The sequence below is a fragment of the Sus scrofa genome, chromosome 9, assembly GCF_054392235.1.
Source record: "Sus scrofa isolate SSC_HxYL_T2T_F1_AM1 chromosome 9, Sscrofa_HxYL_maternal_Yorkshire_Landrace_v2.0, whole genome shotgun sequence".
Lineage (NCBI taxonomy): Eukaryota > Metazoa > Chordata > Mammalia > Artiodactyla > Suidae > Sus > Sus scrofa.
Window position 1 is genome coordinate 125,001,748 of NC_139391.1, and position 20,852 is coordinate 125,022,599.

The window sequence follows — 20,852 nt, forward strand, 5'->3', positions numbered from 1 at the left end:
TTGCTACAACTGCTTTTAAGTCACTGTCTGTCAAAATGACTAATTTTAAAAGGAGATCCTGAAATATTCCACCTGAAATCTCCTGCCAGTGTGGAAGCTATTGAAACTTTTAAAGCAGCCAACCAAAACTTCAATAAGTATTAAATAAACTTCTAAGTGCCAAGCTCTGCTCTAGCCATCAGGGTTACAAAGCTGTGTCCTCAGGGAGCTTACCAAGGGACTAAGAGTTCAGATGAAGAATAATGAAGTAAACATGGAGAGAAGGGTGTGGATTCACATATATTGAGACAGGAACCCTTAAGCCGTGAGAATTCTCTCTGAAGTCAGTTTGCTAAAACAGAGAGTAGATTACCGGGAACAGAGCTGATGTTTTGCTAATGCAGGGGGAAACTATCTTTTTAAAAGTCTTTTTCGCACAGTAACCAACTCGATCAATCTCCAGAGAACAGGGATATTAGAGATTTATAGATCTTGCAAAAGACCTCTTCTGCTTGATTTTTCTCTGCCTATTAATAAAGTATAAGCCTGTGAAATAATCCAGAATCAAAGCATGTAAATATGTACTGTAAATCACATAGAAGAATCCATCTGGATCTCAGTCCTTCACCATGACATTGTAAGTGTGACAGAAGTTGAAGGGCAGTTATTTGCTATGTTGATGGATCTTTGAATCTTCAGCCCAACAAGCTCACTTCTCTTTCTTCTTTCAGATTTCAGCCTTCGTTCCTTTACACCCTCACACGCACCGACACACACGGACACATACGCACACACACCCCCTTTTCTTTCTTGCTAAGAAAGACAAAGCTATTGACTACAAGCCCAGAGTTGCCCTCAAGTTCCGACCACCGGCTCGAATTCTTATGAAGTGGACTTGTAATATCCTTAATGTTGCTGTTGGCAGTCAGTTACAGATTCCATTATTGTCGATCAATGCAGTCGCCATGCGAGGTGGGGGAGGAATGGAGGAGGAGCAGAAGAAAGGGGGGATGAGGGCTTCCTATTCACAGATTTATCAACCTGCCTTTGCTCGCAGCAAATCTTCGTAAAGGGGGCTGGGATGCTGTGGAAGCAGCCAAAGCAGGAAGGGGTTAGGGGGCTGCCGTTCTCTTGGGCTGACTGAAAGGAAATTCGAAAACCTTTCTTCTCAGAACAAAACAAAATGCTGAATTTGTTCTTTTGCCTTTGTTTTTGTTTGATGATATGATTTACTTAACTGATGAGCTATTGTGCTGTCTGGTTATCTAAGCTGCTTCAGTGTAGGAACCTGTTTCTTTTTCTTTGAATATCTGTCTTCTTTATTTTCCTTTGCTTTCTCCTGACATTGAACACAAATCATTATTCAGTTTTACCCTGGCTTTCTCTTTCAGGCTAAAGCTTAACACCGAGAGACTGAAGGACAAATCTCTCTTCCCTTCTTTTCTCTCACCCTCTTTTAACCCTCTCTAGTCCCTTCCCCCTCTCCCCGTTGTGTTAGATTGATGTCACAGAGACAGAATTCAGAGTGGAGGGAGGACCACATTTTCTCTCTCATCGTTACCGCCTAGCCAGCAATTTAAGTGTTAGACCCCCAAGAATTTTGTCTCTGTATCTTTCTTTTCCCGCTCCATCATTCAGTAATTGTGCTCTGTATGGAAAAGTTTTCTGGCTGGAGAATGAGTCTCCTTTCCCCCGGTGATGTGGCCGAGTGGTTGGATAGTAGCACGGAAGAGGAGAAGAGCCTTCTGTCATTTCTGGGTACGGTAGGGCTCCGCTTGTTCTTTTAACCCTTTGTTGCCTGAACTTCTCTTACTTTGGGGAGTAAGACTCGTGGTTTCTAAAATCCACATTTGTATTTTTGAAAGGGGGAAGAGAAATTAACAGAGTATGTTTAAGTTGTTTGCTTTTCAAGTTTTGTTTATGTCTGTCGAAATAGTGCCACCAGCATTGGCTATGAGAAATAAGAGACAGTTTGCTTGGCTTTAACAAAGAGTGCCAGCTCCATGCAAGGCTTATTATCATGTCATCTGGTCAGCTGTTCGTGGTATTTAGAAAACTTCTACTAGCCAAAATATATTATTGTTTTACTATACCTTTCAGTACAAGGATGATGAGGCTTGCCGTATGAGAGTGGAGTAGGCTTTGTGTGTAAGGAAAGCCAACATGGATTGAGAAGTAGCTTTTACACAAGGTTTGAAATATTTGTAATGTTCATATATAAGATTTCTACTGAATACATAAAATGGGACACATAGACCAGCCATTACTTTAACTTTTCATTTATGAGTACTTTCTAATAAATGTCTAAGTAAAGCAATTATGGATTATGGAATTATTGATGTAATAAACAAATTCCTAGGAAAGTTAGGTTGTGAGTCCAGTTGCATTTTACATGCAATAGGAGAGTTTGATGCTTATAAAATTCCTGTTTGTGAATACTTTTGTTAGATTAATAATTGCCTTCATTTTTATCTTTTTTATAAATTTGATTTATCTCATAATATATTTCCCTAAATATAAGTATGTCTTTATTATAAATGGACACAGTTTATAGTGTTCTAATTTATTCTGTGTAACCTGTGAAAAGTCTCTGCCATTCCAAACGATATCTCTAATTTTACCTTTTCTAAAAATTATATTTAGCATAAGTTTCTGTTTTATTTATTAATTCAGTTATGTTTTCAATCTCAACATTCTGTAAGTGATTTCTTTTTTCATGCAGTTTAGATGTACAGTCGTACTAATCAGATTTTTTTCTGATTCTGTAAAAACTCATGTATATGTAGATGGATACAGATAGATAGATATTAGTCCTATTCTTAAATTTGTTTATCATAGTCTTGCTTATCCTGACATTTGGGTGACTTTAAGAAATATGTGTACCTCTTAATTCTTCATTTCCCTGAAGCTGCTCTTAATGTATGCTTCACATTCCCTCCCCCCTCCCCCCCAACAGAGAAATATCAATAAAGAAAAGCAAATACAAATATCCCTGAGTAAAACCAACCACTTAGATCCTACTGCATCTCGGGAAGGGCAGGTAGTCCTCTTTCCCTTGCTCTTGCATGATAGTTTTATGAATTCTAATTATCTATCCTCAAGATTAATTTCTTTTTTGACCATTATCCTACTATGCCAAAAATGGATTTGATCACATAGAGATGGGCAGATAAAAGGTACTACAGTTTGTACCCCTCTCATACCACCCCATTCCCACTCCTCTTTATCCGCAAATGAGGATAAAAAAGACAAAGGACATTAAGACATGCTTAGAAGAAAAATGCAAATTCCTACAAACTGTCTACCTAATGTAAGGAAACCTGAACAGATGTAATAGATAAAACACAAGGAAGTCAGAGTCATGGTTCTGCTCAAGAGCTAAAACAAGAAGTTATACCGAGCGAGTAGACAGCTATGCATTCTCCGCTCTGCTGTGGCAGGGCTGAGCCCTGGATGTCAGCAGGTCATAGTTTGGGGATTGAAGCTTGGTCTTGACCACGAGTAGCAAATATCTCCATCTGTGGGTAAACAGGAATTTACTCAACTCTTCCTCCAGAGGAACTAGGAGCAAACTCTCTTGATAGAGCTTGGATTAACTTGAGGATTAAGTAATGAGTCATTGGCTAGTGTAGTTACCATCAGCGACCTTAATGGTAGAACGTGCTTTTCCCAGTGAAGATGCCAAGAGAAAACAGTCTACTCTGTGGTGAATCTAGGACAAGTGGGCCCAAAGGGGCCATTGAATCAGAGAACCTATGCAACTGTGGTTTCTTTGCCTAAGGAATTTTATGGCAGATTTCCCTCTTTGAAAGAAAAGCACTCAGTGCTGGTTAGGCTTTATTACTTCATCTCTGCACTAGAGTCACTTAACTGATATTCAGGCCTTTCCTATTAATTTAGCACAATACTGGTTTGATGAAACTTCACAAAACTATGCCCTCTTTATTATTCTATTTAAAACCTCCCAGGGCTCCCTCATCTCCTGTCAGATAAAGGTGGAACGCCTTAGTCTGGAACTTATTCTGGCCTTTCCACTTGACATTCTAGTACTTCTTTTGGTGATGGTAGGTCATGTGTGGGGAGTACCCTTCATTGCACCAAATTGATTAACTGTCTCCGTCTTGGACAAATATTGCCCTTTCCTGCCTGTGTGTGTGTGTTTTCTTCTGTCAGCATCATCCCTTCATCCAGACTGAATTTTCTAAAACCCCTACCACTGTTTCAAATCTTGCCCATGAACTAGCTACTGTGGCTGGATCCAAAGATGTATAAGATAAAAAGCTGCTTGTGAGAAACACAGAGTTTGGTAAGAGAGAAAACATGAACTGTGTACAATTAAGTGAGAAAAAATTTAATGTTAATTCAAAACAGCAATGGAGAAAATGAAATAAGGCAGTACCTGATTGTGAAATGATTGATCCAGGCAAAAACTGCTTTGAAAATTTGAAGGGAGACATCATTTTTGATTAGGAACACTGAGTGTTTCCTTACAGAGATGGGATTTAACCTGAATCTCAAAAGATAGAATATGTTTTTATGGAAATGTGGAGTTTTCTGTATGAAGGGAAGAGAAGGAGAAATATTACATTCATGCCCAGTGAGTAAACTGATTTGGAAGGAATGGAAAGTGCATGTAAAGAAGTAATAGGAGGAGTTCCCTTTGTGGCTCAGTGGTTAACAAACCTGACTGGGGTCTGTGGGGATGAGGGTTTGATCGCTGGCCTCGCTCAGTGGGTTAGGGATCTCACATTGCCATGAGCTGGGGTGTAGGTCACAGACGAAGCTAGGATCCTGCGTTGCTGTGGCTTTGGTGTAGGCTGGCAGCTGTAGCTCTGATTCGACCCCTAGCCTGGGAACCTCCATATGCCGCTGGTACAACCCTAAAAAGGAAAAAAAAAAAAAAAAAAGGAAGTAATAGGAGATAATACTTGAAGGATATTTGGTGGCTTACTGTTTAAGATCTTTCATGACAGACTAATTAGTGACAATTTTGTCCTGAAAGCATTTGGGAAGAATTAAATATTCTTGACTAAAAAAAAGGATATGGTCAAAATAGTTATTTTAGGAAGACATATCTGAAAGTGTCACATTGAGGGAAGAGACTAGAAGCAGTTAAAGAGGTTTGAAAGCTATTACAGTAGTCCAGGTATTAAATAAGTGCCTCTATTTTTAACACTTAACCCTCTGTATTATAATTAGTTGTTTGCTTATTTATTATTCATCTAGATTGTGACTGCCTCCACAATAGGGGTTCAATCCTCTGTCTTTTCAGCCCCAGGTGCACTCCAGGTACAGCTGAATATTTGCACAGCTTAGATCAACAACTGAGATGAAAAGATGAGAAATTACAAAGGCTCTGTCAGCAGAATTAGTGATCAGTTGGAGGAGTGGGGAACAAAATGAGTCAAACTTATTTTTGAAGTTGGGAGGCTGGTGTTACTACTAACAGAAATAGAGAAGTTGAGAAAGGGAGCCAGTTTGTGAGGGACAAAGGTAAGTTCCATTTAGATATATTGTGTTTGAGGTAACGAGTACACATCTGGATAGAAATATGGTTCTGATGGGAGCCATCTAGAGAACAAAGAGAGTTGAAGCCCTTACAGGTGATTTACTCTTGAGAGACTGTCAAGAAAAAGTAGAGAACAAGGACAGAATCTTGAAGAACACCTGAGGAGTAGGGCTGAGGATGGACTGGGATAGAGAGAAAAAGGAGACACAGACCAAGGCTAATGGTGGAAGGAAAACCAGGGTGTTGTGTTATTACAAGTATCAAGGTAGGGAAGGTCAACACTGATCAAGAGTGTCCTTGACTACAAAAGCCAAGGAGAAGTCAGAAAACACTCTGGATTTGACCTAGTCTTTTGATCACCCGTGAAGGTATTAGTGCTATTTCACTCATTAAAGTTGAAGAAGAGGAAGTCAGATTTTATGAAACTGAGAAAGACAACAGACAGTGAGACAGTGAGAGCCACAGGTTACACCTCTTACCTGGAGAGATCTGTGACTGATAGAAATGGTACTTTTTTTTTTTTTTAATTGGAGAGACCTGTGCATGTTTTTAGATAGAAGAGAGCGCAGATATGGAACTTATAAGAGAATAACTGAGAGAACAAAATCCTTTATAGGTTTGGGGGTAAGGACAGGACTAACAGTACAGAATTAACCTTTTGAGGAGGAGAAGGGAGAGGCTCATACAGTAATCAAAAATTCATGTAGAGATTTAGCAATGGAAAGTAGGAAAGATGAGAGAGCTAACAGCCATTGTATTACTATATCATTTATCTTATCCAGACTTGTAGTTGGTTATTTGTGTACCCTTTTATGTTGTTATTTATGTACCCATCTAGCACTATTCTGCTGCTGCAGGGTGGGGATCTTCTCTTAATATTTAACATTTTCCAGAATAGTACTGAATAGGTGCTTAAGTAATAAACTTAATAAGTACTTTGTGAATAAAGGAATGAATGCTATTCAGAGACCCAAATGTTTGGAATTCAGCCATTTTCACAGTTATCTAAATTATTCTGAAAGAGCTACTACCTTTTGCTCCTTTTTCTACTACTATCTTCTATTCTTAGACCTGCAAGTAACATTTAAAGTGCATTGATAGTGTTTGCCATTATTATTCAGTACATTATGAGTGGGTTTTCCTAATTGTAGCAAGAAGGAAAATACCCAACAACTATTTTGTACTCCTTTATATTTTCTAAACTGTATTTAATGAATTCATTTTATTTCATTGTAATTCAAGCGATTGAATAATTTTATAAAAGTGATTTTTATAAAACCTAAATATTTTTAAGTTTCTAAATGACTCTGCTGACCATAGTTAATAATTTGTATTAGCAACTATTATCTGATTTTTAAAATTATATCTAACGTCAAGAGGAAAACACATTCAAACATTAAAACTCACATCTGGCAATACAGCAGACTAGACATCCTGAAAAATAATACAGAAGCAACTAGAAATGTCATATTGATGAAACAGACATTTTAAACTAAATGGCTGAACTCTCCTTTCTGGAGGGAAAGGACATCCCCAGGAGGAGAAAAAAGAAAACAACCAAAAATTCAGACAGTGAATGGCCCTGGGGACATTTGCCTTTCTCAGAATTCCAGGTTAAATTTAATTACTACAACATAGGAGATGAATTTAGGGACCAAACAAAAGTCTAGGAATTAGAACTGAAAACCCCACCCCACTGTTCTCCATAGGACTGGGTTCCTTGAAGAGTGAAAGTGGGAATTTTAAAATATGCTCACTGGAGTTCCCGTCATTGCGCAGTGGTTAATGAATCCGACAAGGAACCATGAGGTTGCAGGTTCGATCCCTGGCCTTGCTCAGCGGGTTAAGGATCCGGCATTGCTTTAAGCTGTGGTGTAGGTCACAGATGCGACTGGGATCCCACATTGCTGTGGCTCTGGCGTAGGCTGGTGGCTACAGCTCCGATTAGACCCTAACCTGGGAACCTCCATGTGCCGCAGGAGCGGCCCTAGAAAAGGCAAAAAAAGAAAAAAATGCTCACTGACAAAAATTGACAAATCTTATTTGTTTTAGTCTGGACTGGTAGGGAAGGAAGGAAGATAAATATCTCCTGAGAATTCATAACTGCAAGTCTGATAAGGTAAACGTAAAAGAGCGGACAACAGTTATATATGTCAGAGATAGAAAGGGGCTGAGTGGAACTGAATTATTTTAAGATCATTGACTTGTTCAAGAGAAAGATAGAAATCAGGATTAGCTTTAGGTCCATGTGTTAAAATGTTAAGGACAACTATTAAAAGAATAAAAATATGAGTTCCTGTTGTGGCTCAGTGGGTTAAGAACCTGACTGGTATCCATGAGGGTGTGGGTTTGATCCCTGGCCTCACTCAGTGGGTTAAGGATCCAGCATTGCCACAAGCTGATGTGGTTTGTATCAAGCTGATGAGATTTGGATCCTGTGTTGTAGTGGCTGTGGCATAGGCTGGTAGCTGCAGTTCCAGTTTGACCCCTAGCCTGGGAACTTCTGTAACTTCCGTATGCCATAGGTGTGGCCCTCAAAAGGAAAAAAAATAAAAAATAAAAAGAATGAAAATAGAGTGTATAACTTCAAAAGCAGTAGAGGAGAAAATGAATTTTTAAAACTTTATCATAATCTGAGAAAAGACAGAAAATCAGAAAAAATCATAGAAATAAAGTAAAATAGTAAAAATAAAATCCAACTATCAGAAAATACAATATATGAAAATGTTAAAAGTGTAAAAATTGTCAGACTCAATTTTTTTTTTAATGCTGTGAATGAGAGAGACATAGGGACCCAGGAGGGTTAAAAGTAAAAGTTTGGGGAAAAGATAAATCAGGCAGATACTAATTAAAAGAAAGCTAGCATAGCCATGAAAATGAGATCAAATGGATCTTTAGGTCAAAAAGCATTACTAGGGGTAAAGGAAGTCCTTTTGTAATGATACAACATAAAAATTACTAGAAAGTTATAGCCATCTCCCATGCACTCAGTAACAAAGCTTCAAAATTTATAAGGCAAAAATTGACAGAAATATAAGGAGAAATTGATAAATCAATAGTCCAGTCTACAGAAATTAGTAAGGGTACAGAAAATAAAAAAAAATAATAAGTTTGAATTAATGGACATCTATAAGATTCCTGAATCCAACAATTATATAGTCTTCTCAAGTACATAACGGCATCTTTATGAAAACCGACAATAGATTGAGGTGTAATCTCAACCAATTAAATTCTTTGTATCGTATTGAACATATTCTCCTGATCATAGATGAACTAAGTCAGAAAATAGTACCAGAATTTTTACTTTTAAAACTTTTCTTTTTAAAAACTTTCAAAGTTACTTGTTATAACTCCTTAGTCAAAGAAATAATAATAAATTATAAAATACTTAGAACTGACCATCCTGAAAATAGTGAATATCAAAACTTGTAAAATATTGCTAAAATAGTTGAGAAACTCATAGCTCTAATCATTTATGTTTAAAAAATAAAATTAAATGAGCCAATTAAGCATTCAGCTCAACAAGTTAAAAGAAAGAATAGACCCAAAGAAAGTTTAGGGAAGGAAATAATGAAGATGACATCAGATGATAATGAAATAGAAAACAAAAATTAAATGTAATAAAATCAATAAAGCTGAGTTTTCTTTAAGAAGTCCAATGAAAATGTTTTTTTCTTTTTTATTTTTGTCTTTCTGTCTTTTTAGGGCCGCACCCACGTCATGTGGAAGTTCCCAGGCCAGGGTCTAATTGGAGCTGTAAATGCCAGCCTACACCACAGTCACAGCAATGCTGGATGCGAGCTGCGTCTGCAACCTACATCACAGCTCACGGCAACGCCAACAACAGATCCTTAACCCACTGAGCAAGGCCAGGGATCAATCCTGCATCCTCATGGATGCAAGTCAGGTTCCTTAACCACCGAGCAACAAGCGGGAACTCCAAAGTCCAGTGAAAAGTAGATAAAACCCATCAAGATTTGATCAACACAAAAGAGAAAGCACGAATAAACAATGTTAGAAATGGGAAAAAAAGCAAAATTACATAAAATCAGAGATTTGAAAATAGACTATCAGGAACAACTTTATGCTAAAATATTTGAAAATGTAGAGAAAATGGACATTTTACAGAATGATGTAATTTATTACAATTGATTATATTAAGGATAAAAAATTGTAAGTAGCCCTGCTACCTAATGCCATTAAAGAAATTGAATCAGTAGTTTAAAATCTACCAATTATGGTTTGATTTCTCATATAGGTTGACTTCAGAAAAAGAATGAATGCTGGATCACACTTGCATTAATATTTACAATCAGTGATAGTTCTGTTTTTCATTGCAAGTGAATAAACAAATGGACATTCTGGTGTCTAAATTGAAGAAAAGTGCTAAGGACCATGCTAACATTTAAGCATGGTAATTGAATCCATATTGAGCCCCACGTGTGGTCATGGTTACCTTAGGGCTTTTAAGTCTTACATCCTTTGTTTAGAGGATAACCTTAGAAAAGGGGGAGGAGAGAGGAAATTCTTTTCAAATTTTTTCCTTAGAGATATGCAAATAAAAAACTTGAGTTCCTGTCCTGGCTCAGCGGAAACAAATCTATCTGACTGGCATCCATGAGGACACAGGCTCAATCCCTGGCCTCACTGAGTGAGTTACGGATCTGGCATTGACGTGAGCTTTGGCATGGGTTGCAGACTCGGCTGGGATCTGGTGTTGCTGTGGCTGTGGTATAGGCTGGCAGCTGCAGCTCCAATTTGACCCCTTTCCTGGGAACCTCCATATGCTGGTGGTGTGGCCCTAAAAAGACAAAAAAAAACCAAACAAACAAAACTTAAGGAAATCAAGCTGAACAGATATTTAAAGAAAATAGAAATGAGTAAGAAAATATCGGGATGTAAACCTGATTAATTTATATTTAAGTCATGATTCTTAATAAAAACCTGAAAATTTCTGAATTTTTAAATAGAATGATGCATGGAAGCGAAAAATCTCCCATGAAGCTTCTTTATGAAAATCTCAATTATAATGGAGGATTCAAGTTAATATAAAATGAGAGTGATTCTTAAACTTCACTAGATGATAAATTTTAATGGCATATGTGAATTAGAAATAATTAGAAAATATATTAATAGTTTCACTATCAATTAAGTTAAACCACATAAAATTGCTGATATTTTACCATTTTAACATACAAAAATGTTAGTTCTGTATGATCTCATGTATTTATTAAAGGAGAAAAAAGGTGGCCAGAATGTGCTTAACTATGTTTCAGCTGTTTAGTTAAAATTTGATACCAGTTATCTTTTACTCTGTTTTAGTGCTGCAGGCAAGACAAGCATGAATGGGTGCAGTTTATGGAAACATGGGAGAAATATGTAAAAATGAGAGAATTCTATTTATTAAAATTTGTTTAATTTGAAAATTTAGACAGGATCACCAGTATTCAAATCTTGCAGTGCAAGACCTGAGCTTTAGAACAGAGTACTGGGCAGGAATATAGTTCGGTACCCAAAACTAGAGAATGCATAATCAAGTAATATGAACTTAAACAAATGTATTACTTGGAAATCAAGGGAAGGTGAATAATTAGGCCTGGTTTTATGAAAGAAGATGAATTGAAATTGGTATTGAAGTTTACGCAAGATTTGGCAGAGAAGTGAAAACCATTAGCAGCAAAGACAGACACAGAGGACTGAATATGGCTCACTTAAGAGCAGGGATCATCTGACTAAGGCAGTTTGTTGGAGAGTGTTGGCAGAAGAAAGTGACTGTAAGGTGGGAGCTAGGTGGTTCTTTCTCTCAGGGCCTGCTTGTCTTCCTTTAGGATCTCTGGGAAGGTAATTACATCAAGAAAGTGATGTTTTAGGGAGATTAATCTGGTAGTGGTGAGCAAGATAGCTTTAAGCAGGGAGAGACAGAAGTCTGTGAGATCAGTTAGGGGAGTTCTGCCATAATCTACATGAGGAAAGGAAAGAAAAAAAAGTCCTGGACTAGAATGATAGATGGTAGCGGAAAAAAAGAGAACAAAATGAAGCCAAAAGACATTTTGAAGAGAGGCTTGACAGTGTTTGGTGGCTAAAGGACTACAAATCAACATCGCATGGAGGCCCTTTCTGTTACCTTCACTAATAAGTGAGGTCCACATGCATATTTGGTTCTCAGTAAATGATTAAGTTCTCATCTTTCCATGAGAGGCTTAAATATTTGTATTTAAGTGCTTTCAATAAATAAAACCCAAATTAGTCTCAAAAGACCCTAGCATAATCAAGGACCAGATATTTTTTAAAAAGATTTTGAAGATGAACACCGAAATCATAGTTTGAAATTAGATTATACCCAAGATTGTATATGAAGCCTGCTGTTAATGAGCATATATTATTAAGTCAGTTATAGAAAAGGTTCAGATAAAGGTCTTAGGACATCTCTGCTCTAAGACATATTATTTTCCAGAGTCGAAGACAAAATATTATTTACCAGAACAAAGCTATGAGCTTAAGAAAATCTTATAAATGAGTAGATTGAAATGTTCAAAACAGTCATTTTATGCTGAACAGTGCTTTCTAGTTATTTAGAGATTGTTCTTTGTGAAACCTAAAATCTTAAGGCTTTTTGATCTATGTTTGTCTCCTAGAATTGGCCTAAGTAGTCATCTCTCCACTTAGGTGTACTGAAGATGAGGTGTTTTATGAGGATAGAAGAGTGGGAGCTATTTGTTTTGGGTTTTTTTAAGACTATTCTTTTAGAGCAGTTTTAGGTTCACAGAAAATTTAAGCAAAAGTTAGAGATTTTCCCATATACCTTTGCCCCCACAAATGCATAGCCTCCCCCATTATCAATATTCCCCCCCAGAGTGGTACATGTTACGGTTGAGGAACCTATACCAACACATCATACTCACACAAAGTACATGGTTTACATTGGGATTCAGTCTTGATGTTGTACCATTTGTGGGTTTGGACAAATGTGTAAGACATGCATCAACCATTACAGAATCACACGTAGTATTTTCACTGCCTCAAAAACCTCTGCGCTTCACCTGTTCATCTATCCCTCACAAAGGGCAGGTTATTTGTCATCACTTTTTGTTTCAAGGACTCAATAGTAGGTATTTTTTTATAGCTTAATTTCTATTTTGTTCAAATTTTTGAACCACTGCATTAAGCAGGTCATCTTTCCTCTTTACCCCATTGCCTCACTTCTCTTTATTTCTTTTTCTTTTTTTTATCTTTTTGCTATTTCTTTGGGCCGCTCCCGCGGCATATGGAGGTTCCCAGGCTAGGGGTCTAATCGGAGCTGTAGCCACTGGCCTATGCCAGAGCCACAGCAACGCAGGATCCGAGCCGCGTCTGCAACCTACACCACAGCTCACAGCAACGCCGGATCGTTAACCCACTGAGCAAGGGCAGGGACTGAACCCGCAACCTCATGGTTCCTAGTCGGATTCGTTAACCACTGCGCCACGACGGGAACTCCCTCTTTATTTCTTGACTAGAGTGTTCTTATTAGCATTCCAGGATTGAGAATGATGGAGTTTTGTTTGCAGTAAATGATACTCCAAGAGTATGATTTAATTCTCTTCGAAATATGAAGAATTATGTACATCGTTTTGTTTTGTTTTTTTGCTTTTTAGGGCCACACTGAGGCATATGGAGGTTCCCAGGCTAGGGATCAAATCGGAGCTGCAGCTGCTGGCCTACACCATAGCCACAGCAACGCAGGATCTGAGTCTGCTACCTACACCACAGCTCACAGCAACACCAGATCCTTAACCTACTGAGCGAGGCCAGGGATTGAACTCTCAACTTCACTGTTCCTAGTCGGATTCATTTCCGCTGCACCACGAGGGGAACTCCTGTGCATATTGTTAAAGTTCTTTGAGTTATTTTTAGAAAGAAGGAAGAAAATTAGAGTCTCCATGATTGTTTATCTTATTTTTCTTCATTACACATTATATCCATTATACAAAATGCAAGATAGCATGCGTGGTGATTAAAATACCAGCCCTAGATCCAACCTGCATGGGTTCTAATCCTGATTCTGCCCTTTACCAGCCCTCCAAACATGGGCAGAGTAATGGAACATCTCCCGTTTCCTCACCTTTAAAATAGGGGTGATAATTCCAATTCCAGAAAGTTGTCATGGGGATTGAAGAGAACATTAATATAAAACACTTAGCATACAATAGCAGTTATATATGATAGGTTGATGTTGTAGCTGTCCTTATATTATGATGGTGATGATGATTCCCTGGTTGTCATTACTAAGAACCAGAGATTCCTTGAATTTGAAACTTAAGAAATCATGTGTAAATATCCCCGAGCTGTTTTCTTAGCCTTTCTCGTTAACAGTGTTTTTACATTGAAACTGCTCTCTGTCATCTCATCCAGTATCATCATGTGAAGCCCTAAGCTGAAGAAATGGAGTTAAGTATGGTGTTCAGGTTATTTATTTGACCAGATATAAATCTGTTCTATTATATTAACAAGGGTAATTTTTAAATGATAATAGTAATAATGGAGAATAAATTTGTCGACTTAAAGAAAAGGTAGGGGAGACTGGATGGGTTTACTCTGAGAATTCCCCACATTTCTGTACTTAACACCGATTTGTGCGTATTGAAGTGTCTAGGACATGCAGACTTGAAAGGACTGCTTGTTTGTGTGAAGTACTACGGTCTAAGTGATACAAATCAGATGAATTACAGTGGCTCTGGGGATTTGTATTTCAGGAGTGGCTGAATGGTACTGTCAGTGCATTGGCTTTACAGCAGCACAAGTGGGATACAGCAGAAAATGTCCTATTGAAAATCAGGTGGGGAAGTCTTGAAAACACCCAAGTGCTATGTTGTCAGCAACTAAATAAATGCAGGGTGTAATTTTCTCCTCCTTGCTCTTGTCACTTGTCCTTTATAAAATCATTCTCTACCTGTCTTTATTTGTTATTTGTTTATTTATTTATTTATTTATTTTTGCCTTTTGTCTTTTTAGGGCCGCACCCGCAGCATATGGAGGTTCTCAGGCTTAGGGGTCTAATCGGAGCCGTAGCTGCCGGCCTACACCACAGCCACAGCAGTGCCAGATCTGAGCTGTGTCTGTGACCTACACCACGGCTCACAGCAACGCTGGATCCTTAACCCACTGAGCAAGGCCAGGGATCGAACTCGCAATCTCATGGTTCCTAGTTGGATTTGTTTCTGCTGTGCTACGCTACGATGGGAACTCCTCTTCCTGTATCTTTAAATTCCCGTTACTTTTAGGAATCCTCCAGCAAAAAGTAGGAAACTTCATGAAGCCTTTTTTTTCTTTCACAATTGCCATTTGTTATTAAATCCCCTCTTTACTGAAGAGGTTCAAACCCATTTCCTAATACTATTCTTTCCTTCCTGTATGTGTTCTGTGCGTCCTATGTTGGAAGAATTCTCCTAATTTAGAATTCAAAGCATAGAGATAGAAGTGATTTGCCTAACCCACTCATTAATAACTTGAGCCGTGGACTTATCCTATTTATTGTTGTCATCATTTTTACACTGGAAGGGAAAATAGATGGTAGTGGATTCTTTCACAGCAACATTATACACACTGACGTTCCAGTGACTTGAATGACTGAACAAACACAGTTTAGTGCATATTTAATTTTCCATCATGCTTTGTTGAAACGTTATTGATTTTTGAAAAGATTTTTGAAGTAAACTAAAGAATTCCATTTTGATGATAATACTAGAATACTTTTTTCCTAAATATCATATCAAATATTAAAGGGGCCCGTGAGTAATTATAATTGGCAGAACATTCACATTCATTCATGTTTTATAATTCTGTACAAAATTACTAGGAATCGTCTTGAGTTGCTGTTAATGTGAAGTATTTAGACATACTCTAGATGCCAAACTGACTGCATCTGTGAACATGAAATCTTTTCCTGGTCTGTCATAACTAGAGAGTTTTGCTATGAGGCTGTTTTGATTCCTTATATCATTAGCTACCAAATTAAAACTTTATAAATATCTTTCTTCATTCTGTTCATCATTTTGAATTTTCTGAAATTACTTTCACATTGGAAGATTATTCTCTTCTTTAAATTTTGCCTCCACCTTCATCTAAGACAGTAGTAATTGCTACAGCCTCAGAGGCTATCCCAAAATTAAGAGAGTTACTAGACCCAGTTGTTAGCACATAACAAACATTTAATACTAGCTCAGATTATTGTGAAAATAGAAAAATATTTTTCTTAGACAAATTATTCACAAAAGAAGTGCTTAAATAATTTTGAAGTACATCTTTTTCTCCTGAAAAAAAAGTACTTTTGAATCATTTCCTCTACTTAAAAAACATTGTGATAATTCATTCTATAACTGGCAGACACTATTAGAATTTATGACATTTTTAGCTATGTTGTTTGTATTAAGTATATGCATATATGACATGATATGAAATTTGGTTAAATGTGACTAAACAAAAAGTAAATACAGTTGATGTTTATAGATACTTGACCATAATGATATGTCGTAATAGATACCTTTCTCATTTAAGTTAGTCGCAGAAGCTTTTGAAATCTAACCTTTGGTTAATATGATAAACATTTCCCTTACTCTCTTTCTAAATATAATATAATTCTAGAACCATTTCAATCACATTTGTTGTTCATAATTCTAAAAAGAAACTAAGCAGGTGCCAATAAGTCGTATCTCCATAGTTTTCTATGTGACTTGTACCTTGTGCATTTCACCTTGTGCTTTTTCCTTCAGAATAAAAAGTTCAGTCCTTCTGTATAGGCCTGTAAGGCCCACATGGCCTGAGCATGCCTTCCCTAGTTCCTCTTAGGCTTTTCTGCTGTTATGTGTCCCTGCTTAGTGCCACCAGACCCACTGCCCTCCAGCTGCACTTTCCCCGGGACGCTTTGTATTGGCCTCTCTGGCTGCAGTGTCTGTCCCTGATAAACCTATAAGGCTGACCTGACCTCTTAAATTCCTTCAGTATTGACTCTCACTCACCTTCTTCATACATCTACCTATTCACTGTAGTTACTGTGGTGAAATTACTTTACCTCTTCATCTGCCTGTCTCCTTTCTACAATTTTTACCCTCCCTGAAACACTTTTTGTTACGTTGGCTTCCTTAAAAGTAAACAAAAGGCCATGAACACACTGGTCTGAAGGGCAGGGTTGAGTTCTGTTTGTTGAATAGGCACATTTTCCACCATAAGTGCCTTTGCCCCTATAATTATCCAATTGTCAATTTTTTTGCCACACTTTTCTAAGAAAGCCATTGACACAGAGGAAAATATGATTGTTAAGGAAATGACATTTTAATAATATGCTTTGGATTTAGAGAGCCCCATTCTTCCAAAAAGCTAATTTTGTATCAAAACATATAAACTAATTCATTTGTCGTCTTCTCTGGTTGTCTGAGTAACCCAGTTTATTGAAGATCGAAGCGGGAAGGGTTGAAATGGCTTACATATAATCACACAGAGAGCTGGTAGAGCTGCTAAGAAAAGCACCCAAATGTCTCTTTGTTCAATGCATCATCCTCCGTGGAGCTGTATTGGAGGTCATCTCTCATTACTATAAGTTGTCACCTCATCTCAGTTCATGCCCGATGGCAAAGGAAATGAAGAGATAAATTTAAAACTTAGCTGGACTTTTTATAACTTTTTTTGCCTTTCAAGCTGAAGATGAAAAATATTATTTTTAGGGGATGAGAAGGTGAACAAAATAGTTTCAGACCTTTATCTACTGAAACAATATTCTATGCCTCTTGTCTCAGTCTGAGTGAGCATATTTTCAAATAACCTTAATATTGTGACTGAAAAGAATATTAATTTTTACAGCAGGTAAAAATAATGTAATAGTATGTAGTATGAGGGGGTAGGGCAGAGAGCTGTCTAATTTTGGCCTACGGAACTGGTATAGATTTTTCCTTCCAAATCAGCAGAAATGTAGCTTTAAGGGCAGCTTTCCTTTCTGCTTGTGGCTTTAAAGTTAAAGGTAACTGGACCAGTTTAACATGCAGGCCAGCCTTTGACTAATCCAGCAAGTTATTATTTCCGCTCTTGCTAATGCTGCTCCCCTGTTTCTAAGTGGCCATTGGTTCTTGGGGTATATATTCTTCTCTCAGCTTTGAAATAGTTATGAATCTAAAGAACGTTAATATACAAAGCCCTTTTCTGCATAAGCAGATAAGTTGCATTGTTGCGAGGGCTGAGAAAGCCAAGAAGTGTAGGCTTCCTTGTCTTATCATTAGTGGATTTATCTTATTTTGTTTCCTTATTTCTCCTTCTTTAGTGGCAATTGTTCAGACTTCAAGAATAATTTCTTCTTTTTGAACCCAATGACAGTCTTAAAGCTACGTCACAGCTGTGATTTTTTTTTTTCATGATACAGAAAGAGAATCTCAAGTCCAACAAAGAACTTAACTTGTTAGAGTTTGAAATGTGTTTGCTCATTTTAACGAAAAATAATTTCAGATAGCTAAAAGCATTGAAGTATATTTACTTAATGAGTTCATATGCCTGTAAACTAAAACTTGGTGTTTGAAGACAGCGAGGAAATGTTTCTTTTTGTTTCCTTAGCCAGAACATTGCAAATTAAGGAAAACTGTTTACTAGATCAGTTTATCCTTGCTAATGGAACTTATTTTTCTCCCAATTTGGTTTCTCCATCAATTATTCAGGGATTAAAATATATTACACTGTAATATTCAATCTCATGTATCTTCTAATGATCAGTAATTATCAGTGGAAAGATGAGATTTCCTTTTAGCTTCGTCAGCCCCTGTCCCCACCTGCCTGCCCCCCAGGTAGAATTGCCTGACTTGGAAAATCACCCTTTAAAGTCATGTTCCTGAAGTCCAAGGGTCTTGTTCGGTGTGCTTTGACAAACTGGTTTATTTAAATACAATGCTTTGTGCCATTCCCATGAATTTTAGCTGATTACACTGCCTTTTTTTTTTAGACATGTGTATTAGAATTCATGCATGCCTAATTCGGAAAATGCTTTGTACATTAAGGCTCATTTAACTACTGATGTTAGAACTTGGGAGACTCACAGTTATTGGTCATAATGTTACAATACAGTAAGAACATGGAACTTTCTTATACTGCAGGCACATAAGACGCTGTGTTGTCAACTCTCGGTCATTAGGCATGTTGCAATTTGGCTTAGGTCTTAACCGGCCAGGATGACACAGTGAAGAAATGTTTAGTCATGTAAAGAAAATCAGTGCCCAGCATGCAACGATAGTGATAGGGTAGGCACTCCCCTTTGGATTTTCATAGGAGGGATTGATTTGTGTGCATTACTGGGTCCGTGTAAAATGGTGTCCTCTTGGCACCCGCTGAATATAAATTTCAGTAAATGTTTTTTTGTTGCTGCAGATTAGTGTAATACAGTGAAATTTGCTGTAACTGAGAGGAGGCAGTGGTTGGGCGTCTGCTAATAGCCTGAAAGTAACTAATGAGGATGTGCAGTCGGAACGATTGATTGAATAGCTGCAGTCCTGTGTGTTTCTTTCTCGCTTGCTCTCTCTGCAAGCTGTAGAGAGGGAGGGGGAAGAGCAAGACACGGGGAGAGAGCGAGAGAAAAAACGCTTTCTCTTAAGTGGAAGTAGCACGGATCCCAGGAGCCAGGAGGCCAGAAATGGAAGTTTAAACTGCATTTATCTTTTAAAGGGAGAACAGCAGGAATCAAAATGTCAGAATCTGGAGTCACGAGTTACTCTTTATTTTTTAAGATCTGGAAGATAACACAGAATACTTTTTTTAGGATGTGTTTTTTTTTTCCTTGTCCATGTTGAGATTATCTAATGTTATCTAAGAAGCTGGATTCCTATATGTCTGTCAGTTGAAGTGGAGATGGGAAGCAGTTGTGATAAAGGTATAATATGTATATATCTATCATCTGTGTGTGCGTGTGTAAGTGCATATATATATATATGCATATATATATATATATATCACTCTATGAAAAAAAAATTTAAATGTATCCTTAATGTAGAGTATAGTAATTAAATTGGAGAATACCACATCATCTGCAAAAACTGAAGCGTGTTAGGTCAGTTTAAACTGATTTAGGATTCCAGAGTAAGATCTTAGTGAGGTCGTATCGCCAGAACAAGGAGAAGCTGATCTATTTTTATATCTGCATAGGCATATATGTTATTTTATCCTAGCAGCAGCTTTTAGTTTTCTTGTGGACCTTTGGTTGCAGTCTGGTGAATCATTTTATCAGCATGGAACTGAACTTTGACCTCTGTGCAGACATCATCAAATCATGTGAAACACTAGTCTAAATTTATTCACAAGAATATAAAAAAATTTCACTGGATTTTGTTAACTCCTATATTGCTGACGTAGAGAAGTAGATTCATACACTGTGAGATGCAAATATTAAGTGAACTTAGAAATAGTAAACATAGAGAAAATTACTTTTTATATTTGCATAGCTAAAGATAAAAGCTGTACACTAAAGCAGATTCTTGATGAGGGGGACAATCTCCCTAGTGTCTTGATGGTGTCTCTTTAGAGATAAAGAGACAAATTATGTAGAGATAGAATGTAATGTACCTTTAAGCAAAGTAGTTTTTTGTGAGGAAAAAAAAAAAAAGTCAATAATTTCACAGGTCAGTGGAAGAGCCCTAAATTTGGGTTTTTAATGATGTTTCTTTTTTCTTTTCCAGAGGTGCCAGCAGAAAGGTCCCCCCGCAGACGGAGTATCTCAGGGACCAGTACATCAGAGAAACCCAACTCTATGGACACTGCAAATACCTCACCCTTCAAAGTACCAGTAAGTGTGTCTCTTCTCTAAAAGAATATTTTACTTTGCTCCTCTCTTCTCAGAGTTAGAGACGGTTGCTAAGAAATCAAAATATTTTGCTCCCCAAGAATCTCTTTATCAAGTTACTAGCTAAAAACCTATCACAGTTCTATAAAGATGTTGGTAGATTTTTTTTTTCCAAAGGATGGGGTATAATTTTTTTAGTAGTGGAGCCTAAGCAGAGAATGATGAGACTCAAAGGTGCAGAGCAAATTATCCGAGAATTAGACAGTTATGAGTTCTAATCCTGAAACCTGGCCTGTGCTTTGCTTAAGCGATCTTATAGTGACCCTATAAGTGCTTAAGAAATACCCTGGAAGAAATGTTCCAATCACAAATACTCCTTAAACTGACTAGGCAATACTGGGAATCAGTATTATATATGAAAGAATGCCGTGATGGAAAGGCTATAAGCCATCAGGTTAGCTGACCACCAGTTGCAGCCCTGGTTTGGAGACCTTTTTGATATAACTTGGAATAACCCAGATTTTAATTCATCTATTTTCTTTGTTTACTGAATAAGAAATACTTACTTTCTAATCAAATTAT

At 37.3% G+C, this 20,852-nt stretch overlaps 1 protein-coding gene across 24 annotated transcripts in view; it reads left to right on the forward strand.

The window, feature by feature from the left end:
• Positions 1 to 20,852, forward strand: part of RASAL2 (RAS protein activator like 2) — a 388,065-nt gene that overhangs the window by 267,988 nt on the left and 99,225 nt on the right. For 14 of the 24 annotated variants that reach the window (XM_021063713.2, XM_084977749.1, XM_084977751.1 and 11 more), the window contains one exon: positions 20,167 to 20,273. In XM_021063713.2, the coding sequence (XP_020919372.2) occupies positions 20,167 to 20,273 (107 nt within the window). Of the gene's footprint in view, positions 1 to 760; positions 952 to 1,476; positions 1,743 to 19,285; positions 19,365 to 20,166; positions 20,274 to 20,852 lie in introns of those variants that run through there. The other 10 variants (XM_013979892.3, XM_013979893.3, XM_013979894.3 and 7 more) reach the window with 6 other exon arrangements.